Source organism: Crinia signifera, chromosome 4 (genome assembly GCF_055691185.1).
Source record: "Crinia signifera chromosome 4, ASM5569118v1, whole genome shotgun sequence".
Classification (NCBI taxonomy): domain Eukaryota; kingdom Metazoa; phylum Chordata; class Amphibia; order Anura; family Myobatrachidae; genus Crinia; species Crinia signifera.
In genome coordinates this window covers 106,691,973-106,718,535 of record NC_139220.1, presented here as the reverse complement: position 1 = coordinate 106,718,535, position 26,563 = coordinate 106,691,973, and the positions used below count along the sequence as shown (strand labels likewise).

Below are 26,563 nucleotides of genomic sequence, written 5' to 3'. Positions count from 1 at the left end.
TTGCCAGATGTACCCAGCTCAAAAAGTGATAACGGGAAGAGTGATAAACAACCAGCCAATCATCTCCTAACTGCCATGTTACAGGCTGGGTTTAACAAATGATTGGCTGATTGTTTAGCACTCTCAACTTCACTTTTTGAAGCTTGGTGCATCTGGCCTAAAATGTTGACAAGGTCAAAAGGGCGAAAGTTAAATGGTTAACTAAAGTCGACCTAGAAATGGTGAAAACTTTTTATAGACCTTTTACCCGTAATCATAGCACTCCCCCTAGTATCCTACCCTCCCACAAGCACCTAAACCAAAAAAACAATCATGAAAATCCATACGTTGACTTATTGACGGTCTATTTACGGTCTCTTCCATTAGGATACCATTGAGAAGCTAATCTGAGCCTGAGACCTTTCATTGTTGACATTCAAATGAACTAATCGATGAGCATTTCCTGAAAAACAGACACGGTGATGCTTTCTGATCTGAGCAGCATATGTCTGTCTATAAGCTATAAAACACTCAAAATAAATGTCAAAATGTTTATTTTATTGATAGGTTGTGTCTTGTTTTTTAATGTGCATCATCTGTGCATAGATTCTTAACCTTATATGATGGGCACCTAGTGTACTCTGTAACCCCATCTGTTAATATGCATCTTGTTGCGCTCATGCTTTTCTTTTCCAGAACCAGTTATGAGAAATATACAAACAAGCAGTTAAAAGCCAGGCACACACATACAATAAAATAACACACCTGTAGATCCTCCCCCTCATGAGCCCACAGCCAGCCACATGCTCCCATTAAGAGTCTTAATTTAACACCCATTACATTTAAAAGGATAATTCAATGACATTAGAAGCACTGGTACTTTAGATTGTATTTCCAGTTCATTAGAAGAGTGTATTCTGTTGGGAAGTATATGTAAGGGTTGGAGCTTTTCTCATATTGACTGCGTCAATGGTCAATGAATGGGCCTCAAACCTGCAACAATGGATTCTTTGGTGTGAAGCAGGGAGGTGAAGTGAGGTTTGATGGGAGTACTAGTGAGATAGCGGTGTCTGTTTCAAGGAGATAAGCACAGATCTTAGACGAGACACATCTTTTGACTGCTTGCTGCTCTTGGGGTTGAAGTCGCAAAGCCGGGCAACGCGCTCCCATTCTGTTCCAGTTTCCTCTTCCTTAATCTCCGGGACTAATGCTTCATCAGATGCCCTGTGTCAGAACAAGGAGAAAGATTAGCTTGGTACTCTGGGTAAATAAAAAGGGGTAATCTATAAGTAAGGTATAACGGGGTGCTTTTACAAGGACGGCTAAGAATCAGCTCAGACCTGTACAAAGAAAACATGCGTTATAATACAAAAGAACCAGTCACATTATCTTTAATGAGTGTGGTGTAACCCAAATGACTTAATTTATACACTGGATTTGGTCACAAACATAGATATTTCTCTTGATATCGGAGCCATTGAACACATTTATTAAATCAACAATATATACACTTCATCTGAATACGGTTACAGCCTCCTTTACAATTCACTGACCTGGGTTGTTTGAGCAGGGTTATGTTCAATACAAAATGTCATATGCTCCTTCTATTTGGTTTCGGTTGATAGATATACATCTACATCTAGATAGACAGTCAGTAGGTCGATAGGGTTAAAATGTCCAGGTAGACACATGGCCGGACTCTGCTGCCATGGCAACAGCCACTGACAATCCACACTCAACGAATCACAGCAAGACAGCCTCCCCACAGCTCCAGCACCCCATCCCCCGGGTGTCCAGTCTCTGTTGCCATGGCAACATCCGGTAGTGTTCATTCTAGCACCCGCCAACTTTGAAAACCCATGCAATTCCCTTTCCCTGCCTGGGGTGTCGCTGTCTGCTGTGGTGTTTCTAGCACAGGTCTGGTTTGCATATCAGTGCTGATATACAGACCACACTGTGCTAGAAGCACTACAGCAGAAAGCGACCCCCCCCCCCAGGCAGGGAAGAGGAACTGCATGGGTTTTTAAAGTTGGCGGGTGCTAGAATGAATACTAATCCAGGACCTGCTATGTACCTCGCCCACAGCCTCCCGGTCTTCTTGCTGCTCCTGCATGGGGGTCCGGCCTCCGCAAGCAGGGCAACACCTTCATGAACACTGTGCCAGAGAGTTTGACAAGTTCCTCAGCCAACGAGACATCAAGCACCCCAATCAGCCCATTTAGCATCAGCCAGGACTCAGGTTGGTAAACGAGCAGATGGGCAAGCTCCTGCACTACCTCTGTACCCTTGAGTACACATCTCAGCACTTAAGTGAAAGGCTAGACTGCCCCGTTTTTTGTTGTTGTTTTTTTTAATTCTAGCTCTAGCCCATTCCGTTGAGTTTTCTTTGTTATAACTCAGGCACAGGAACCCTGTGGGACTAAACATCCCAGCATGGACATTTCCCATTTTCTGGCTGTGATTTTTAGCCCCACAACAGCTAGGGGGAGGTGGGAAGCAGTGAGGGTGCCACAGGTTACTCTATGCATAATGTACACTTGCATTATAACCAAAGGTGTACCAAGACACCATTGCTATGATAATTCCATACACACTAGGTGATTTTAAGCTCAAAGTAGCTTGCGAATCATCGGAGGCTGCTGATCTTCAGATAAATGGTGTTACCAAGCCCAAGAATGTATCCATTTCTGGGCTTGGTGCAAATGTGGAGCATGATTAAATCTCCAAAAATGGCATCTTCTGAAGCTTGGCCACTTCCTGGATCTCACTCAATGAGGCAGGGAAAGGGGGCACCAGAAGATACTTTCACCCTGAGCTCCACATGGTCAAGAACCAGCACCAATTTAGATTTTTACATATTTTTCATTTTCAAATGTAACATACCCCCATATGATGGCCAGGTTCCCCAGTCAGTACAAAATCAAAATAAAACAAGCAGTTTACAAGAGTCAAATATGCCAATTCCTGCAATTTGTGTCATCTCATGAGTTATCTTCCACCATACAGAACTAGAAATATGGTCAATCAGTATATAACCTTACAAACCATGAAATCAGCTGTTCTTTAATGAAAGTATTGGTAAATGCATGTTACATGGTGGCGGTATCAGCACTTACTAGTGCCATCTACTGGTGGAGCACTTATTTAACATCTAAAGCTCACATGCTTGATATGATGCAATACATTTTACAACAGAGTACATACCACATTATTTTACCATTACTATTGGTAATGACAAAGTATACACTATATGGGGATACACTGCAGCCCTCTGAGCACCAGGAGACTTAAAATAAAGTAACAGAAGAAAGAGTAAGATAAAGCCAACATACACGTAACCAATGACCTCAGCATTAGGCTGCTGGTAAAATGCTTTGTCCGTAATCCTGGGTTAGCAGCATGCAAAAGACAAAGAGAAAGAGAGAGAGAAACAAAGAGAAAAGGAAAAAAAGATGTGAAAATGAAAAAGATTAATAAAACAGGTTGGAAAACGGTAAGTAGGTTTTTTTTTGTTAAATATATTTTAAGCTGACCTTTTAATTACACAATATGCAGAACACATTCAATGTTAACATTTGGGAACAACACATTTCTTAAATCAGACTTTATTCATTTAGTTACATATCCTATATGGCAGGATATTTCAAATCCACAGTGCATGTTTTCTAGGTCTTCTCACAAATCATTTGCAGCTACGACACATGGGGGGGATTTAAATGTCTAAAGTGACGGGAGATCACAGGGCAATATTCAAACGGTGAATTTTATCATGCATTTGACACCCATTAAGGTTGAGTTTAGGCATGCAAAGCTCCTACAGCCAATCAAACTAATGGGTGCGACTAGAAAAGTCCCATTTGGGTGCCCAAACGGGTGACTTTTCTCATCTTTTAGCTCGCTATCTCGGGGGGTGGCAAGCAGAAAAGATGTGTGCACGCCTGTCGCCAGAAACATTTGAATACCATTGGCAGGTGCCCAACAATTGAATACCCCCATGGAATAAGTGCACTATTATCAAATCCTACATATCTGTTTGAGAAACTGTAGTATAGTGAAAAATGACTCCAGCTTCCACAGTGGTTATCGCCTGATAGCAATTCAGCCAGTCCTGATCAATGTGACAGAGCCCAGTCAGATTTTGCTGCCCTCTAAGTCCTTACAGCAGGGGTTCCCAAACTTTTTTGAATCACGGCGCCCTAGAGCATCAAAATATTTTCAAGGCACCCCTAGGCCAAATGCTTCTTATCGAGAAATTCAGAAAAAAAATATTAAATTAAGTGCATTGTGTTTATTTGTCACAGTTATGTGGTGAGGGACCGGATTTGCTTCTGTTTGTCCACACATGTTATGATTGGCTGCCACAAGCACTGGTTTTGCCTGGTACATTGACCATAAATAATATGAATTGATCCTGATCCACCAACCCAAGGCACCCCTGCAAGTGTCCTGAGGCACCCCAGGGTGCCTAGGCACACAGTTTGGGAACCACTGCCTTACAGGCTGAAGTTTGAGTCCTCTTAAATCTGAAAATTAATAGATGGCAACTGGAATGGCAGTGTGGATGGGTAACTTAGCTATGGTCCATTTTGTGAGCAAAGAGACAAGTATACTTAAAAAAATAACCATGTAATGTGGATATATAATCATGGCTGCATGTAGTTGGAGGATTATACTGGAGTCAAATTAGGAGCTATGTATAATTATTGGGACAAACATATTATATTATGACACCAGAATAGAAAGATCTATGAATACATTTATAGTAAATATATTACTGTTCTGTATGCCAGTCAGAAATTGCAGTGCTATATTGTGATACAATGGCATAGTATTGTTATGGAGTACATGTTGAGGTTTATACTTGGAAACTGTACTTATACACATGGTGACAGGAATTGCATGGAAGAGACAGTAAGAAATCAGCATAGAAGTTATGCTACCTACATCCAGATATTGGGGGAGAGGTGTTCATGGTGGCTCTCCTCCTTGTATTTATATGTACTTGCTTTGCCCATTTACTGTGGCGAAAGGCAGGTCCATACATTAATGGCATGAATCATTGGCAGCTTTGCCAAGAAGGGAGAGTGCCAACTTACCTCTTTTCCAAAGTGCACTCTCCCTCCCTGCTGCTCTGGCTGGCACTTGCATAGATTGTATGAATGCACCAATCAGAAATACCCCAGCAGCACCAGCCTCCATATTTAAAAAAAAAAAAAAAAAAAGCTTTATTGTTAACTTTATGTACAGTCCCTGTGTGTCAAAAGCCAGGAAGAGTGCTGTATGCTGGGCAATGACCGCTACAATTGTCAGAGCGTTCAGTGCCACTGACCATTCATACACTGTCCTACTAAGATAGCAGCGCGCCCGTAATTTACCACACCTCTCTGCACTAATACATGGGGGAGAAGCAGTTCAGTGCAGATGCCACTTCTTCCCATAACAGCAGTTCATACATCTATCCCATTGTATCTATGTTAAACAGATATATATATATATATATATTTTTTTTTTTTTCATTGTTTACCATGATGTAATGATTTATACAGAAAGTGTACTGAACAACATAATAGCATTCATCACACCCTGGAACAGATAAGCATCCTCAGAACATTATGTGCTCATCATGCTTCATGCTACGGATACAGCGGATGCACATTATCCTGTCTTGAGATGATGGCACTTGGGCTATATTTGTCACATGAACAGTCCCTCCCATCTCTGCCACAGAAGACTGTAACTCTTCCCAGAATTGTCATAGGCCTCTTCTTGACCTCCCTAACAATCCCCCTTCTCACACAGATGCCCATTATTGGACGGCAGCCTGTTCTACACAAATACACATTTGTACAGAATTACGGTGAATGTGCTCTGGCGGATATGAAAGTCTTTTATTCTCCCTTTACCATGTGCCCTGTGGAAAATGCATCACTATCAACACTGGTAGTAAATCTGAAGCAATGTACTACTCTCAGTGTCTCAAAAAACAAGCTGATGAATGATTTCTAAGCCTCATTGGTTTTTTTTCTTCCATTTATAAAACATTTGGTAACAAAGTGTAACTGTAACAAATCTATGATTTAGCGGGAAAACTCTTTTATTGGAATGAATGCACTATGCTAATTTAGCACTCACTACAGTTCAATAATGATACTGACCTGTTTGTAACCTTATTCTTTTCTATCTGTTCGCTCTGCCGCTGGTACCATTCTTCTAGGTCTTTCTTGGCCTTCTCTCTCCATTCTTGCTCTGTCACCTTGGAAGCGGCATCTGTGAAGGCCAGGGAACAAACATATTGAGTTATGTGGGACAAGTACAACACAAGCATACGGTACAGCAGAAAAGTGTAACGTATCCTTGTGATAAAGTATATGGGAAATGCGTTTCCTGGATTAACACGCATCACAAGCTAGCGCTTAGGGTCTAAGGGTTTAGGTAAACCATCTACTTTTTTCTGCCTTAATTTATTATTGTTCCCTTTGTTCATGCTTTCATAACGGGAATTAAGTGTGAGAATCATTGATCACTATATTATAATGGACATTGGCCAGGCATACACAAGGGGTGCAGTTTTCTTTTTCGTGGTCCATCATCCATTTCTTCTTTTACAGTATTCAACAGATTGTAGAAACGCAACTACAGCTCCCTTACCCAATTCCTCTAGGCGGGTCTTCTGTTCCTCTCTCCACTTGCGAAGACTTTCTGGCTCCTGGGTGAGTCGATCAGCATGCGCTATAGCTGCATATCCATCATTGACTCCAGAAGACTCCTAGAAGAGAAGAAACATACAAATTGTATTTATTCAGCTACATGTTTTGTGTGACACCTCATTTGTGCAAGAGCCCAGTTCATGGAGTGTGTTGCATTGTAATTGATACTGTACTACTAATCACCCGGGCTTGGAGAATGGAGGGGATACAGGCCAGCTTCTGAGCAGGACAAATTCTTAAATGCAGTGCACGTAGTATTTTCCAGTGTTTTTTTTGAAGACTGTGTGGCCCCACCTCTCGGATCTGACCACACCCCTCTATCACATAGGCCTGCTATATGTCTCAGCAGACCTGACTGACAGAGGGTAGCGCACAAATAAAAGGAATGCGTGTGGTTCAGACGGCGAGAAGTGCACGTTGAATAGGGTTGTTCGCTTTTTGAGAGCAAAAGTCTCCGTCCAACGCGAGAAAAGCACAAACTCGCCATAAAACACGGCAAATTTTTCTCATTGAATACTGCCCTATGTGATAAAGGTAGACGATATGCACAATAACAATATTATCAGTGTGTATGAACTTCATGACCGGGGCGGTAAACCTGTCAAACCGTAACACAGGTTTTACTAAGGCAAGCTCAGAGAAAACAGAAATTTTCTGTGGAGCAGAAGGGTGCTAACGATAACAATGCACACTCCCGTGGATCGTTATCGACTGCTTTTCTCGTCTGTACATGCAGTCCAGTTTTGTTAATGTCACTTATGACTAAGTGTATATAGTTCAGTGTGTACTAAAGAGGAAGATACATTTTTTTCATAAAACAATATGGTCAGTGGCTATCTCTATCATTTAAATAGTTAAGTGTTTATGCACTATATCGTTCAATTGTAGCTCAGGGGAGTTCAAGGCAAATCGTTAAGGATATTGTTAGCTGCCTTGTTTGCATAATGTGTATGCAGTGTTAGTACATCTCCCCTGGTACAGTCGCAGGGGTGCTTTAGAGCTGGGGTAGCCAACCCTAGTCCTCGAGAGCTACCAACAGTGCATGTTTTGCAGGTCTCCTCACAGAATCACAAGTGAGCTAATTAGCTCCATCTGTGTATCTTTTAAAATGTGTCAGTGATTAATGAGTGCAGCTGTGCAGCAGCTAGGTTGTCTGGAAAATGTGAACTGTTGGTAGCTCTCGAGGGCTAGTGTTGGCTACCACTGCTTTAGAGTGTGTAACAATAGGGAGGGAGTAGTGTAAGCTCTAATAGAGAAATTCATTTTCCAGAGTGTTTCAAAATATGAATGATGTGGAAGAGCCTGATTGGGCGTGCAGCAGGGCATGCTATGCTTCAGGGATTCTATGCACCGAACTCTGCACAAAGCCATTATTCCAATGAAAAGGACTTTGGAATAACCGAAGAATGGTTAATCCACAAATATACAGATGCTCCTTTGCTGTGGCTATACAATACTTTTATGTCACACCAAATAAAATTTACAAAAGCTTAGAAAAATCCCTTCTTTTCCTTTATATAGAAATTTTAATACAGGTGTGGGCTCATGCAAAAAAAAATAAAAAATGCATAACGCAGTTTCTTGTTTCTCATTCCTCAGGAACCCATACAGTTCATGTTTGCCAGGTCACCTGTGGATTTTTAAAATGTGATTGTGATGCAGAGTGAGGGGTCCTAAGGACATAGGGTCTTATTCGAGTTCACTCTTTCAGACAAAATCCTTCTTAGATGGACAAAACCATGTGCACTGCAGGGGGGCAGATGTAACTTGTGCAGATCTAATTAGATTTGGGTGGGGTTTTACTTCAAAGTGAGATCTATATTGCAGTGTTAAAATAAAGCAACCAGTATTTACCCTGCAAAGAATCACCAAAAAAAATCACCAAATCTATTTCTATCTGCACATGTTACATCTGCCCCCCTGCAGTGCACATGATTTTGTCCATCTAAGAAGGATTTTGTCAGAAAGAGTGAACTCGAATAAGGCCCATAGGGACAGGATTGAGTGATGGTTGCAATTTTGTTTTGCTAAATTTCACAAAACTGCACCCTCCAGCGGTATTCTCGGGGGTGCTAGGGTCTGACCAGCACAGGACAAGGTCACCCCACCCCACTTGCCAGATCCCTCTAAACAATGTGCCGCAAAAAAATTGCAGGCACATCACTACTGTGCGAAAGCTTCATTTTACAGCGAAGCGCTCGCCCATGACCACCAGCTCCATAGCTGTGAAGACAGGCAGGCAGTGTTTTGGGTCACAATGGCTGCCGGTGATGTCACGCAGCCACCGTGGCTCTCCTCCTCCGTGGCACAGACATACCTGCATTTTCTGGGCCACTCCCAGAAGTGATGTGTCACTCCTCCGTTGCAACTTAAAGTGCAGTCATGGTAAGACCACAGTTTAAGTTCTTGTGCATGTGTGCTATAGAGCATGCATAGAAATGTGTAAATCTCCAAATTAGCCCCAGTTTGTAAACCACTGGAATAGTGCAATATGTGAAAATTTGCATAATGTAATACAACATTTTTATAAAACCTGTAAATGTAAAAAAAAAAAAAGGATGCTCACATGAAGACTCACCTGGTACATATCTCCATTCACTGGAGTGGTTACCAAATCATCAAAGCCCCCTACAAAAATAAAGCAAAGAATCTATGGTCAATACAACATTGGCAATGCATGAAACTGGAACACGTCCAACTGCTTTGATGGTCGCTGGACACCTCCTACTGCCTGTGGTATGGTGTGATCAGAAAGAGGTATGAGGCTTTCGTGGGAAATGCTGGAAGGATCAGGGTGTGGCCTGGTGACGTATGCACAGGACTTTCTGCACATTTTACACAGAGCTTTCAGGTAAATACAGTGTTTCTCAAAGCCTCTATTTGTAAAGCACAGATCCCCTCATCCTGGCATCAAACACAGGGGACCGCTCCCTTAGCATTGGAATCTCTATTGGATGCATTGGTGATGTTGGACATAGTGAAACCATGGCCAGGTAAAAATCACAATCTTAATCTGGTCCATGGTTTTTTTTTTTTTTAAACAGCTTTTGCTGTTTTGGAAAGGTGTTTTAAAATAAATACACATAGATCTGTTTCATACCATTTGGTAAATTGATTAACATGGCAAACATGGCAAAGCCAAACCAATGCTACTTTCTGGAAAAATCAAGGTAATCTCCTTGGAAGTACAGGTTGAGTATCCCTTATCCAAAATGGTCGGGACCAGAAGAAGTTTTTGATAACGGATTATTCCTTATTTCAGAATATTTTTATATTTCAATAAGGTATCTTGCATTTATGTTGTATAAACACAGAAAACACATGTAATGCACACAAATGTTTGCTGTTAGATTGTGACCAGCCTATAAAGAGGAAAGGTGGCCATACACTACTGCAATGTATCGCAGCAGTTTATGGCCATCTGACCCCAGTGAGCCGGCTGGGACCATCCCAGGCAGCCGGATCGCATGTAGTACTTTCACATGATGTGTGTCACATGCAACCCGTTCTGCCGGGAGGTGGGCTGAGTCAAAGGTCGGACAAGCAGCAGGTTCTGGCCTCTGGCTCAGGTCCGATTTGTACGGGATCACGCACTGGACCCGAGGGAGACATCAAGCATATCAGATTTCTCAGTCAGATTAATTGTGATCAGGTGAAATCGGCCCAGATCAGACTAGAGTATGGGCACCTTAAAACAGGATCAGCAGTGAAGGGGTTAAGAGTCTCTGTGGTGAAGTCTACAAGCCCAGTCAATGCTTATCTGTCTTCTACACAGCAGCATTAAGGAAATAATTGTCAGAGCAATTGTGGACTATTTCCTGAAAGTGATAAGACGATATCAAACGGAGAAATGCTTTATATGTACTGGATATAAGATTTCTCCCTGCCTAGAACAGCTGGCGCAGTAGCCTTCATCAGCAAAGATACACGGCAGCTCCACGGAGCTCCCAAGCAAAGCAGATGGAAGCATAACTAACAAGTATTGTGGATGTATATTATAGAATTAGGTACACCATTTAAATAAAGTATTTATTTCCCCTTTCAGGTATAATAACTGAAAGCTCAAATCTGGCCTTCCACTGCCACCTTGCATACATACACCAGCTAGCCAGGTCACACCGTTGCTTCTCCATTCGGTAAACTCTCACTACTGCCAGCCAGTACCACTAAAAGGGCTGAGTGACACTCAGCTGACTGCCAGGGTTTACTTGATAAATGAAGGCGATCCCACTAACATGATTAGATACACCAGATCACATGACCTTACATTTTTCTTCAATGATCAAACTCCTAAACTACTTCAAACTGTCACCAGAACCCCATCACAGGAACCACAGCTGTATCACTGCACAACTGTAACCACTAGCATCATTCACCGAAAAAAAGGTACATCCCCTGCCTCACCAGCACAAGTCAAAATGGCCGCGTAACTCACATGACCTGACATCAATCCCCACCAAAGATGGCTAGTCCAATGGTGATCTGCTCAAAGAACAACGGGACTATTTTTTACTCTTTTTCTGTATTGGTTTCACCCTACGTCATCTCGTGCAGAACTATTTTATAACAGCATGCACCATTTTCTAAAGTAGATAAAATGCTCCAGGTCATGCTCTGAAATATGCATGCCTAGGCGGGTTGAACACAATTGGTCTTCGGCTTCATATATAGTTGAGCTTCAATAAAAATCACATTGATTTGAAAAGTTGCTGTTTGCACATTGGTTAATTTCATCTCATCTTGACTAACTAATCCTTAATGAGTTAGATAAAAAAAAAAAAAGTTCATTGTGTAGCAGTAATGTGCACTGATGCAGCCTCTCCCCTCCGTGTATGAATGTGGAGATGTAGGCTACATAACAGGGGCACTGTCTAAATCAGCACTGCCATCAACAGGATAGCACACGGATGTGCAGGGCAGTGTATGCGGTGCGGGATGCCAGCACGGATCAGCCCCATTGATGTGAAGCTCCATCAAGGGATTCATCCCTTAATAAATATATTTTTATTTATAAAACAGCCTTAATAACACATTAATTAGTCGCCGCTATCTTTATCCATTTGCTCACATTTTTAAAGACTGGCTGACACCCTTTACTAATAAGGGAATATTACTGTTACCACTAAGTTCTCACCCTAGCACAGGTGGTGCCGCTCATTCAAATTACATACATACATAAACCTTTAAAATAAATAAAGTACATAATGGGTTTCTCTAAAAACAGAACCAGACCAGATTCCTGCAGCAATCTTATCTAATGCAGGGTTGCCGACCCTCCCGGAATTTGCGTGAGTCTCCCGAAAATCGGGTCCTTCCTCCCGGCCCCCGGAAGGGTGGGCAACCCTCCCGGAATCAGGGGGACCCCCACTGAGCCCCCCGATCGCGGCATTTATATGCCGCAATCCGTGGGTCTCAGGGGAGGGGGCGGAGCTAAAACGGCACAATCGTGTCGTTTTAGCCCTGCCCCCTCCATGGATATCAGTTATTTCTGCTATTTGATGTAATGGGGCGGGGCTTCTCCCGGAGAGGATTTTTTTAAAGTCGGCAACCCTGATCTAGATAGAACACTCCCCTGTCCATCCCGGTCTGGGTCATGTGCTGTCCGGGGGAGGTATGTAACAGCAGTCACCGGGGTAACAAGCATATTACAACCTCAATGTATAGTCCGGAAGATTCTGGTTTTCACCATACCCCTGTATCGTTTTTCTAGTCTGTTGCATACAACCCCACTACGCTCTACTACCTTCACAGTGGCTATGATTGCTGTAGGTCCGGTCCTGCATGCTGGGGTCCGGACTATTTTGTTTTTTACCCAATCTTATATATCCTTTGCCATGGCACTTCTGCATCCTGCAAAGGGTGGTCTTAACTCCAGGAAATGAGAGACCCTATTTTGAGTCAAGCATTCGAGTTTGTACGGTCACAACATACAGATCGATGGTGCGCATGCTGCCCAATACTGTAGGATTGGCTGAAATTCAGCAGAGTCCATCTTGTATTAGAAAAGCACAGGAACAGCGCTGGTGCTAGGTATATGGGACCAACTGATCTGGCACTGTGCCATGCCTGTACTCCCTATACATAGGGGGAATAACTCAAATTACCGACTGCAGGCTAACTACAACAGGGGGTTGCAGCAGACCCAGGGGCCAATTCTGTTGGGCGCAGTAAATGAACTCTGCCACACTAATCTAACATACCATCTGGTACCCCAAACTCCTCCAACATGGCACTTTAATGACCATGCACTCCCTGCATGCTACTGATGCCATATAAGCCTTTCATTACTTAAAAATCCTGTAACCCAACACAGCTCATTTTTCTGTGCAACTCTTTGGAAAATAGAGGAAAGTCAAAAGGAGTAGAATTACTGTGAAGTTCCATTGCTCAACCGTTCCATAAGCCCTTCGCGGTCATTGTTAGAACTAACTCTTTGACACTGAGAGGGAAATTTACTAAGATGGGAGTTCTACTTCTCATGGGATGTTGCTGTAGGCAACCAACCAGAATCTACTTCTTATTTATTTAGCACCTTCTAGAAGATAATAGATCGTATCTGATTGGTTGCCCATAACATCCCATGAGAACAGAACTCCTATTTTAGTAAATTCCCCCCTGAGTCTGTTAACGCAAATATGGTGCAAACTAACACTTTTTATTTAGACCTATTTATGCATCATTTTTATATATCTGCTTGATATAGTTGATTAGGGCATCACTAGATGGGACACCCGGGGCATGCGTCATGCAGCCGTTTCTTTACACTCCTCTTACAGCTCCAGAGGGACATAGATGTGATGCTTAGTTTGGCACCCTGAAGACTTTGTGCCATTTTCCTATCACTTTTAAATACAGATATAACTGGATCAGTCTGATGGGTCAACTGTGTCTAGGATGGCAGTCAATGGGTCCACATTGACAAAAGGGTGACACACATCAGGTTGACATTGTTCAACATGAGTTTTCAAGATTCCATCTGCAAAGCATGGTGAGCAAATGGAGGGTACGTGTAACCCTAATTAGGAGTCCATGTTGACACGGACACAAAAACCTCCCAGTGAAATATTCATATCTACCTTTTCCTGTGTCGTCCTTTTCCATGTCGACTTGTATACTTAGACACTGTAGATCTTTCAATCCACACCCAATAGATAACATATGCAACATGCAATTGCTACCTCTAGAGCACAGGTTCTCAAACGCAGTCCTCAGGACCCCAGACAGTGCGTGTTTTGCAGGTCTCCTCAGAATCGCAAGTGAAATAATTAGCTCCACCTTTTAATATGTGTCAATGAGTAATGAGTGCACCTGCCGGGTGTCCTGGAAAACGTGAACGGTGTGGGATCCTGAGGACAGAGTTTGAGAACCCCTGCTCTTGAGTATGCTTAGATGTGATTACTTAGCCTTACCATGGTTATAAATCCATACATGACATAACCACAAGGCTTCAGAAAAGAATGCAATTGTCACAAATATCATTTATGGTTGTCTGTGTGAATGTATTATTCTTGGCATTCCTCATGCTGATCTGGTTTCCCTGACACTGATGAAAAGGAACCCCTTACTGTTCTAGAATAGCTCATGTCAGCAAGGCAGGCTGGGAGGATCTATGGTTTGTTTTCTAATAGGAGTAGATTACCTTTTACTCTGCAGTTAGCTTTAAAATTAAAATAATACATCATAAACTATCTAAAGATAAATGTATACATGTACATTTTAAATGTGTTGATCTTAAATATGTAAATGTATCTAATGTACTTAGCAGAATAGATAATAAACTTTTTTATAAGGATTCCATTCAATCATCTTGAAGTGATAAAGGGCGGGATGTACTAAGATGAAAATGCGGTAAAACCCCCATTTAACCACATTTTCAAATTGACTAATCCCCGGCTGCCACATCATCACAGGGCAGGGTATCACCACCTTTGGGTGGCGATACCCTATAGAAGCCTATGGGCTTCTATCGCCGCCCGCTGCCGTCTCCTACACCCCTCCCCATCCCCTGTGCTGCTCCTCCTCATGCCACAGCTGGGGATGTCCTTCCGGGTGCATGACGATATGCCCGGGACCGCCGCAGAGCCCAGGAGGTGACGGAGACTCCCCGCACACCACATTACAGGTATCGTGGTGGGCCTCCTTCACCGCACCACAATGCTAGCCGCATACCTTAGTACATATGCGCTAGCGGCGATGTATGTGAATACATCCCATCCAAAATGTATGCAACTAAGTCGAACAGGTGCAGTAAATAATAGCCCACTCTCTCCTTTTACAGTACACGGGGCAATTTGAGCTAATTTTCTAAGCGATCTGTGTGGATTTCTTAGAAATTAAGTCCAGATCATGTGTATGCCCCCGAGCAACGGCGATGCACAGTTCCAAGCGTTGCCATCACCTGACTCTATATACACTGTTTATTGGGGTTTCACACACCCACTTATACCCCTTCCACACCTGGTACAGCCTGAACCCAAATCACACCGTCCGGAAACTACTTTTTAACCTGGGAATTTGCTGAAAAACCTGGGTTTTTCTTTGGTCTGAAAGGGACATCACAGGTCTTAAATCCCAGCACTCCGGCCCTGGTCAAAAGCTGGATGTGAGTGCCTGGATTTAAGACCCATGTTGACCATTTCACACCAAAGAAAAACCCGGGTTTTTCAGCAAATTCCCAGGTTGAAAACCCGGGAATTTGCTTCTGGTATGAAAGGGGTATAACATCACCATTCCACTCCATGTAGCCGGAAACAGGATAGCAGTGAGAATGCCTTGCTGTGTATGCAACACTAGTGATCTATAATGGATGCAGGGTGTGCAGCCACACAAGCTCCTGCATCCAGGGGGGCCACACACACTGCACACCCTATACCCATATATCTATAGTTATGATGCCATTTTCCCAGTGGATCAGCAGTAGAGGTATCACAGGGAACAAGGTGTGTGGAAAAAAATAGTCTGAATGACGGTACTTTAATGGAAAGTGAAAGATACTATTTAAAGTGGGTGCTGGATGGGTTCCCGACAGTCATTTACCCGACGTCGGCATCCCGACTGTCAAAACGCAGGCAGCCGGGTGAGGGAGAATAGAATAGGTGGCTCGCTACGCTACGCGAGCCACCATGCCCGCAAGGGGCTTTTTTGCACTCGCCATGCTGTCTGACTCCAGGCAGTCGGGATCCCAACGTCGGGATAATGACCGTCGAGATCCCGACTGTCGGAGTCCCATACCACACCCTTTAAAGTAAAGATCTCATATTGCAAACCTCAATAACCTTGTCTTTCATATCTGTACAACTACTGCAGTGATGTGGAATGAAACTCTCTGTTTTAACTTCTGCAATACACTGATTAACCCCCTGCTGAATGGGGAACGCTTTATGTTATAGTAAATTAATGCAGCAACTTCTGAACACAGCCAGTTTATTGGGAACATTGGGAACTAAAAAGGTCCTAGGGGACAAGATTGGCACAGATAAACATTTTAGGGGTGAGATTTGATTGAGTGCAAGGTCCCATAACAGCCTTGCACGATTTGCTGTTGGCACATTTCAGGGTAGTATGGTACTGTAAGCATTTCTCAATCTTAAGGTGCCCATACACGTTACAATTATTGTATACAATATTGCATCTCATCGCATTTCGGTTTTGCGATAAGATCAGATGAGATGAGATCTAGTACAAAAAGTATGTGCGGCACATACTTTTTGTACTAGATCTCATCTCATCTGATCTTATCGCAAAACCAAGATGCGATGAGATGCAATATTGTATACAATAATTGTAACGTGTATGGGCACCTTATCTCTCACCTGTCAGCAATTGCTTAGTAATATAACAAAACGCAAAACAGGCATGGGACCTTGTGCTTCTTCTTCCCATAGGTATGTTTTGCTGTTAGGAAAGTATCTTACAACATGTTAAAAGCATCATAAAGCGGATTAAAGCCATCATTTTTCCATCCATATGATGACTGGATAACTTTCATTTAAGCAGTCAAAGTAACGTACATATACTGTATAACAGAGAAAAAACAAGACTAACGAGTACTGGCTACTAGTAGGTTAAACAAGGTGTGTACATCAGCCCACATGTGGCCTCCTCCCATCATTACGATAATAAACACGTTTCATAGCATTCCTACTACACCCTGCCCCTCCCAGCCCAGGTCTGTCACAATCGGCATTATTCAACTTGAAGTGCCTCTAATGGGAACAGCAGGTAAAAAACAAACACTTCATTTAATGTACATACATGTAATTCACTATTATGAGATTATAGGGACATTTTCTTTAACAGACATCCAAAATGCTGGGATGAAAGTGCTCCCATAGCCAGATCCAGGGATTAAAGGGCTCCCATAGCCAGATCCAGGGATTAAAGGGATCCCATAGCCAGCATACACACATTTTGCAATGTTCACAAATATATACATGAAAAGTTCTGAAATGGCAGCACAGTGATTTCAGCAATTTGTGCTGAAAGTTATCCAAAATCACACTGATTGAGGAAAGGGATCTTTGGATACCAATTTGCAAGGCCCGCATCGTTGGGATCACAAGAAGAAGACTGTGTAGCACAGTCTACTTCTACTAGCTTGTATGGAGGGCGATACTGTTCAATGCAGCATGGCCCCCGCTTTCCCACCGCCCCTCCCTGCCAGTCGCTAAAAAAAAAAAATCAGACTTTATTCAATACCCCCCTAAGGGCGTAAATTTACTAAAGCTTCTAAAAATAAAAGTAGTGAAGTTGCCCACAGCAAATCATTCAAATTGTCTATCATTTCTCTATTGCATCCTAGAAAATGATAGAATCAGATTGGTTGCTATGGGAAACTTCACTGCTTATATCCCTTTTACAACACCGCAAAAACCTGTCTTTTTCTCGAGGACCCGGGTCAGCGGCGGTGTAAAAGGGGTTAACTTGTGTCCCTGTACACAGGGCGGTGTAAACAGGTACGCCGAGTCATCCAACCCAGGTCCCATTTACAGCCCAACCTTCAACCGCAGCGTCCTGCGGCCAACATGGAGGTTGGGCAGGGGATGCACAAAGCCTCCGCTGCTGTACTGTGCAGTCAGCAGCGGAGGCAGGGAGGAGGTGAATGGATGTCTGTGAGCGGCATCCATTCACCTCGCCGAAGGGGGCTGGGGGGTGCACAGGGGCAGTCCAGCAGCTTACCTTGGTGCTGGGCTTGCCCCAGCGTGACAATTGGTGGTCCCGGCGCTTGGAGATTGTCATCTCAAAGTACCACCCCCATTTATACTGCGGGTCGGCAACGCAGTGTAAACAGTGCAAATCCCGGATCCGACCTGGCTTAGAACCGTGATCCAAATACCGAGTTGGATGAGGGATTTGGGTGTAAAAGCAATATCAATTTTTAGAAGCTTTATCAAATGTATCCCTTATCAGGGCCTTTTATTGCAGTGACATATGTGGCATGCAACAGGTCTGTAAAGAACTAATTGTTACTTCTGAATAGTTGTAAAGGCCCATACACACTTGCCGATTTTAAGCACAAAATCACTCAAAACAGGCATTTTGAGCAATTTTGCACGATCGACCAGTGTGTATACCTCTGTGATCGACTGCTAGCGATGATGCGCGCTCCCGCATCATCGCTAGCAAACTTGGCTGTCTGTTGGTTTTACCAGCACGTCTACCGATGATGGCTGGTTTTTCAGCCATCATCGGTAAGTGTGTACGGCCGCCGAGCTGAAAGTGGCAGCTCCTACCTCTTTCAGGGAGCAGGGCTTCCTCTGGCGGCAGGCACCCCCCTCCCCCTGTCGCCGCCGCCTATCCTATGATTACAGGCGCAGTACAAACATATGTACTGCGCATATGGCCAGATTCTATGGTAGCAGCCCATAATAGTAATCATGGTCCCGGCGCCTATACAATATAAGTTACAGGCACCGGGACCAGCGCATGCGCAGTACCGATAAAGATACTGCGTATGCGCATTTGCCATTTTTGCATGGCAGCCCGCAGCAAGGCATCCCGGAGGGAGGGAAAACCACCCAATGGGACTGCCTTGATGACTGGCAGGTCGGACTTCCAATAGGAAGTCACTGCCAGTCACAATGAAGCCAGTGCAGTCTCACAGACTGCATCTGGCTTCACTATAGTGGTGGATTTTACCTGGTAAAAACCACCACTGGCCAAAAATGTATATTTTGTTACTGCGGTAACATATACATGGCTGACGCAGGTGAATGGATTTCTCCTACGTGCACGGCTGCAAATTAAATCGTAGCGGTACACATGGGTGGGATTTTGCACTAGCGGGGCGGGATTAACCTGATTGCTGGGCTCCGAATATATGCAGCCCAGTGATCAGTTCTGAATCAGGCCCCAAGAACAGAAAATTCACTGAATACAATGGCTGCTGCTCCCACCCTTGGAATTTAAACCCAGCCCATTATGTAAATACTATTTTATATGAAAGATTTTCAGCAAAGTCTTTCGCCTAATGAAAATCTCTTGCTCTTTGGGGAAAATAGCTCAGTGTGTACGCACTAAATTGGTGACAGATATATCTATCAGGGATATATCTATCAGGGACAGTCTTTTGAAATGAAAATCTTTTAGTGTGTATGGGCCTTAAGGCCCATAAACACTGGGCGACTTTGAGCTGAAACAGCAGGTTTGAGCGGCGTTCAACTCAAAGCCGCCCAGTGTATATGGCCCGGCGATGAGCGCTGCTGCACACTCCTGCAACATCGCCGGGAAAGCCATTTATCTGCTGGTTTACCAGCAAATGAGCGGCTTTCAGGACGGCTTTGCATAGCGTACTGAGCGGCTTTCCCTGCAGCGATGAATGCTATCATCGCTGTCCATACACGCTGGGCATAGTCGCCCAGTGTGTATGGACCTTAAGATGTAGTCTCCACTGCATAGTGCACACACCATGTATACACAATGTAGCACTGGCTTGTTTCCATATCCTGTTCTTCATAGTGTGGTATAACTTCCTCTCTGCACTATGTTCCTGGATCACAGCAGGCAATTTCCCATGCTCACAGCTTGTTGGGAAAGTTGCTGATTCAGACCTGTTCGTTAGTCTGCGTATAGACTGTTTTGTGCAGTTGAGAATTGTTTTCTCAAAATGGACAAAACCATGTTCTATTGCAGGTGGGGCAAATGAAAAGCAGAGAGAGATTGAGGCTGGGCACACACACATTTATCTGTCTGGTGGATCCAAAAATCTGCCAATGTATGGTATAAATGACAGTCAACCATTTGCTTCCAAATGCTAAAAAACAGATAAAACTATTATTTGGATACATTTGTTAAATCAAAAGGCTTTAACCAATTTGTAGGAATGACTTGTCTGTTTCCAGCGTTTTGGAGCAAATGTTTGATTGTCCTTTGCTCCCACACATTACCAGATTTTTGTTCCCATCAGATTGGACAGATAAATTTAGGTATGTATCCAGATTTAGATTTGGGGGGAGTTATTTTGTTTCTGTGCAGGGTAAATACTGGCTGCTTTATTTTTACACTGCAATTTAGATTTCAGTTTTAACACACCTCATCCAAATCTAACTGCACGTTACATCTGCTCCACCTGCAATGCAGAATGGTTTTGTCCAATGGAGAAGAAATGTGCTTTGCGATTCAGTCTGAATTAAGCCTTAGTGCAAGTTGTGGGTTGGGGCTTCCACTTGTCATGTGTGTCCAGTAAGATCCACAAAACATATACTTTGAGAGGAAATGAAAACATCTTCTTAAACCAGAGGTTTCTAGTATACTATAAGTATAGCTCATTCCCAACTCCTCTACATTATTATAAGAATATTCCCTGGGATGTACCATTTCCAAATCCTCTGGGGTCACAGCCCCATAACACACCAAGAGACTCCACTGCCTAATGCCAAGCCTGAAACCATCATTAGCCGCACACTTTTACACAGCCTATGCAATGCTCTCCACAGAGCATGGGTTAGGTCAGGGGTTCTCAAACTCGGTCCTCAGGACCCCACACAGTTCACGTTTTCCAGGTCAACTGACAGTTGCACAGGTGCACTCATTACTCATTGACACATTTTAAAAGTTCCACAGGTGGAGCTAATTATTTCACTTGTGATTCTGTGAGGAGACCTGCAAAACATGCACTGTGTGGGGTCCTGAGGACGGAGTTTGAGAACCTGTGGGTTAAGTGGAAGAAAATTCCACTGGAGAGGCAAGTATCATTTTAAAAATAAAATGGTTTTCATGTGCCACAGGGTTTTCAAAATTGAAAACCTTCTGGCAATTTGGTAAAAAAATAAACAAAATAATACGATTCTGCAGGGTATCGGGAGTGCGCATATCCATGGTAAGCAAAAAATTTGATGTGAAGGGCCTTGCGGAGAAAACCTTGCACCCAATTGAATGGGGCATTCATTAAGTTGTGCTGCTTATGGAATGAGAAATACCATAACAATTGCATAGAACCATAGCCATAGAACGGTTGTTGAACCCCTTCAGTGGCAATCCCGGGCTGTGACTCAGTGCCCAGTCTGGCAAGCTCGGAAAATTCTCGTGATTGCCACTGTTTACAGCCGGGCAGCGCTGCTGAGTTCAATCACTGAACTCAGACAGCTTCAGCGCTGCCCGGCTCCCTCCCCTCTGGCTCCCTCCTCCTCCCCTCCGGGTTTTGTATGAAGTCCCAGGCGCCGGCTTATGACAAGCCAGCTGCCGGGGACAGGGACGCCGCGCGGGGGGGGGGGCGCAGGTCCGGGCAGCCGCTGATTGACAGTGCAGCGGCGCTGACCGGACCCAGGGAGCAAGTGGTGGTTTTTTTTAAAGGAAGCGCTCCCCATAAAAAATTTGCCCAGTGGGGAGCGCTCCCAAAAAACCCCCCACCACTAAAGGGGTTAAATGCGGCAGCAGCTGTCCAGACATTTGACAGTCTGCAGCTGTCTGGTTGTAGCGACAGCAGCCATTTCCCAAAACGGCTAAGTGTCTCCTTCATTTTGGGGTAGTGCCAAGGCCAGTATTGTGGTCAGAAGACGGAAATTTCCTGTCCTCTTTGTAGGAGTCATGCAGCTGACAGATGGTGTCACATTTCATCTAATGTGGAGTCCTACAGTAGGTTGCAGATCTAGATCACAAATGAATGCAGGAGGTGTCTACATATACCAGGCACGTCCTGCTGCATTACCATATCGGTGCATCACTGCTGCAGCAGCCATGCTCATTTCAACCACAACTGAACAAGGCCCAATGTGCACAGAGATGTCTAAATCTGACCATACACATATGATTTGAGCCCTTTTCACCCGATTCAGATGGATAGGGATGAGAAATTGGGTGTGCCTAACCTCCGATTCCAATCTGAACATCGCAAGTGCTGCGCATAAGATTTGTCAGATCCAGCAGCACTTGCTCATGGTCGCATACAATACATCATGTGCTAAAGAACCGCATAAGATGTATCGTATGCAGTCCAGCCGCCGATGAGCCCTCAAAACAAAAATATAGACTGACAAAGATAAAAACAAAAAACGTTTAGATAACACAATAGAATACAAAGTATTTAAAACTAAAAACTTCCCAGAATTCTGTTATTAGACGGTATTGACGTTCCTTGGTCTTGACAGCAGAAGATTCACCCACTCTCTGCAACTTTCTGTAAGGTAACAAACGTCATGTGCCCAGTTCTCAGCAATAAAGGGCTATGAGGGTATGTGTAATGATTGTGAAGTTAGTACATGGATGAAATGGTTTTGGTAGCGTTAAACACTTAAACTTCCTCAGTTTAAATGATCAAGCATTTAATGGGTATTCTTTTTGGCATACACACTCCAGCACCTACAACATGTAGGTGTGTAGGTGTGTGTGTGTGAGTTTTTACAATGAACACAAAGTTTGAATCTATTAACAGCACTAGTATCTCGGTGGCCACAAACAAAGTGACACATGAGGAAGGTGTACAATTCCTTTAATTAATTATTTACTAACCTGTGTCTCCAACCACACTGTTAACAACTGTCAATTGCCAGGGACAGTGGTTTGTCCTGGGCCCAGGGATTCAATAAAAATTAATTAGGTGCCATGTTCAGTGTCTGGTCTTATTTTGTATAATGTACTGTATAAATAATAGAAGCTGACTAGGGAGCACATTTATATTTTAGGAGTTGGCAGAATACACAATCCCATTGTATTCTGTTCAATTTAATGGATTACCAATACAGTTTACTTTCAAAAGACTTTGGATTTGGCTGGACCTTGGATTGATGTATACCTCACTGACTCTTAATTATAATAAACAGCAAAGTGAGGACTTTGTGACCCATTAGGTTATTTGTCACTTCTATGACAACAGGGGCTGCAGTGTGTGGATACCTGACACAGTGGGCCCAGCCATTCCCTGTGATCAACCAATAGACATGAGAATGCAGCAAATTCACTCTCTGGGAACGAAAGACACAGGCAGGCATGAAGCTACGCCGATAATGATTTATTTGTGAAAGCACTAGTTCGTCAGCATCCTCATATTAGACCAGTGTGTGCCTGACCTACTAGACATGAGGCATTATACAGAAATAAGTATCCACTGTTTTTACCATTCACATCTCAGTGCAAGAAAACATCTCATTCTATAGGAGTATACTCAGCAGGCTGGAAAAACGTGTCTGGTGACAACAGAACACAGGAAGTGGAGTGTCGTGTAATAGGCACGTAATGCTGGGTGCACTACGCCAGGTACTATAAATGATCTGCTTGATGGACCAGGCATCGAGGGATGCGTCATTTGATCAAGGTGCAAAAACAAAATATGAGCCACCTTGCACTTTTTAAAGCAATGTGAGAATTGTTACACAAACCTCATTAATTATAGTTGCAAATAAGGCAATAATCTCTGAGTAATCTCTGAGTAAATGTAAACAAATTATGAAAAAATTCTGTGACATATTTGTACTTTTCCAAAGAGATGAAGGCAGCATTTTTTACTTTATACCACCACCACCACCCTCCTGCCATCATCATAATCTACCACTAAGTAATCTTGGAATAGATTTACAGTATGTTGACTATTTGTTTGATTCCACCCAGTTAATCATTTATGGTTCTCTCACATCTTGGTAGGCTAATTGGCAGAAACATAATTCTAGACTGTACATGTGGTATTGGGATATAGACTGAATGGTTAAATATTCTGTCTAGAAAAAAGTAAATAAATACATCAATCAATGTATAGATTGAAAATGGAGGAGCTTTTCATAAGGAAACAAGCTACTCAATTAAGTCACTGAAATGAATGGTGATCGTTACTAGAATAACCTGGGACAATATAGCATCCGTATAGGGCGGATATTATTAAATATACAAATAACACCAAGGAGGTACAGTAAAGTCACTAACTGGCGAAGGTGTGTTCATCAACCATAAATTAATAGTAACAATTAATAGTTTGACACCTATGGTAACTGGTTTTTACCAATGATGTATGTTCCCTGGTGGGAACATCATCAGCAGGAGCCTGATATCGGACTACGACTGTGGCATGTGTGACTGCAGGTGTGTAATCGGAACCATCAAAGGTTTCCTTGCGATTGTTGAAAACCATCACTAGGTAACCTGTAGATGGGCTTCCTTAAAGCTTCTCGATTTAAAACGCACTCTGTACTTAGGGTGTTTTCAGTTTAAAATTTCCAGATTAAATGCATCATGAAACAGCAGCTTTTAAAAATTACTGTTTAGTAAATATGTTACACAAAAACAAAGATGGTGTTATACTACAATGAACACAAAACTGTTAATGGACCAATTGTTTTTTTGCAGAAGTTATCCTACAATGCATTATATTTAGTATTGATGCGATGTTCCAGAGCGGCGCATTGCAACCGGCAGCATTGCACATTTTTCCCTCACATCCTGTAGAGGTGTGCAGATAAACATATTGAGCAAATATGTTGAAAGCCAAACATAACAAGATGCTCAGCACATGTTGCCTAAATGAATGAGAGCCTAGTGCTTGTAGATCCTGATGTTTACAATTATGCAGCATTTTTCAGATGGTGCTTGTACCATTTGTATTTTTTATATTTACTCTCTGTATCTGCAGAAGAGCCTGCAGGGAGATGTAAGAAGGCAAGCACAATGCCAGTGGGCATGGGGCCTAGAGTGTAGGCATATCACACCAATTGTTTTCCATCCACAGTAAACCTACTGACATCTATGGAACATCCCATTATGATGCTACATGTCATGCTCTGCATCGAATTAAAATACATTGTCAGCATTATGTATATAAAATCTATAGGCTGGATTTTAATGTCAATCCCCTAATTTTTCTCTTACACGGTGCATGTGATGCCCACTGCATTACAGCATCCATGCCAGTCACTGGGGAGATGCCCGGGCACACAGGCACGTCCCTGATTGTTGTCCTCCCTCCGCCATATAGATCCTGCTGCACCTGCTGCTGCCTCATCCATCGTGTGACCTTGAGAAAGGAGCCTCCCTTATAGCACATGAAGTGCAAGCTTTCCGGGCAAGGCTCCGAATGCACCTCCCCCTTCCACTTACCCATATCTGACTGCTCAATGGAGGAGGCTTGGCTGCCCACCAGCACTGCCCCGAAGCCTTCGTCATTCTCTATCCCGGCTATTTCGCTCTCTTGCTGGGCCAGGAAAGCGGCAGCGGGGTCTTCTTCATTCTCCACTGCGGCCCCGCTCTCCGAAGAGGAGAAGAAACCAAAATCATCCGACATCTTTCCCCCCTGGCAGCTGGTACTCCGCAGCAGCGCTTTGTGGTGCCCTCCTGAGCGGCGATTTCAGAGATCAGGACACTAGATCCTAACAGGAGGTGCAAGAAGCCATTCCCAGAGCTGGCAATACTACTGCTGCTGCTGCTGCTGCACAAATAGCAAACCCAGCCCTGCTGCCTGCTCCCACTACTGCTCCGATTCAGGAGGCAGGACCACGGCCATGACATCACAGCTGGCCGCCTGCCGTGCCCACAGGCAGCCACCAGGTGGCGCTGTCCTCTCTGTACTCAACAAATCTCTGCTGCTGCTGCTGCTGCTGCTGCTGCACTTTGGGCCTTATTCTGGTTCATTCACTCAGACACGTGCACGCACCCTTGCGAATGTCCCAAACCCTGCCTTGCAAATAGTTAGCCTGCACCACCCATTCACACGCCAAATTCGTTTGCAAGGCTTGCAAATGGATGTTTTACATGAACCTCCCCCATCTTTCGATGGTCGGCGACCATCAAATTATTATGGCGAAGGTGCATGCATATGTAAGGGTGGCCCAGACCACTCGTACATATGAGCGAAGAAATGCAGGGAATTGGGCGGGCAGCTGACATCTGGCTATGTCAGCTGTCCGCCCCCTGCACGTGTGTCATGACCACATTAGCATACGCCCAGCCTTTTAATGGGAACGCCTATGAAAAACAGGGCATACACATATGCTAATGCCCCAGCCGAGCACCTCACGCCCCTCTCTACCCACAGCTTGCAAGGCTGGGAGCATGCACTTGGTGAACAGACTTCTCGCCGAGATCGCACTCACCCAGCGTATACACATGCGTAGAAATGCTGCTACACATGCACAAAACATCGGTCCCTGTGCGAGCGGCTGCTGCGAATGAACCAGAACAAGGCCCATTGTCTTTTGTGGAATTGTCAAGCGGATTGTGTGATGATCAGTGCCTAGAATCTCCAGAAAAGCACAGATAATATCCCATACAGATGGAGCGCCTCTGATCCTTGCCTGGGGATTGCCAGCATGCCTGCGCTGGCGATTGCCAGGGGAGAGGCGCTCCATCTGACTGGGACGCCAGTTTCAGGATGGCGTCGCGGCGACATCCTGCCCGTCTCCTCTTCAGGGAGACGGGCAGGGATAGGGGAGACGTCTGGGCGATGAGACGTATCGGCGGAG

The 26,563-nt window shown here is 43.8% G+C and overlaps 1 protein-coding gene across 2 annotated transcripts; it reads right to left on the bottom strand.

The window, feature by feature from the left end:
- Positions 1–516: 516 nt before the first annotated feature.
- Positions 517–25,605, bottom strand: CLTB (clathrin light chain B). Of its 2 annotated transcripts, XM_083182149.1 has the most exons (6): positions 25,203–25,604; positions 9,265–9,314; positions 6,628–6,745; positions 6,135–6,246; positions 3,312–3,365; positions 517–1,203 (listed from the first exon to the last, which is right to left on the bottom strand). In XM_083182149.1, exons 1-6 carry the CDS (start codon positions 25,384–25,386, stop codon positions 1,032–1,034), a joined length of 690 nt encoding a protein of 229 aa, XP_083038275.1. In that variant the 5' UTR covers positions 25,387–25,604; the 3' UTR covers positions 517–1,031. The 2 variants fall into 2 exon arrangements, with proteins under 2 accessions (XP_083038275.1, XP_083038277.1); XM_083182151.1 differs by lacking the exon at positions 3,312–3,365 and having other exon boundaries at positions 25,203–25,605.
- Positions 25,606–26,563: the final 958 nt, after the last annotated feature.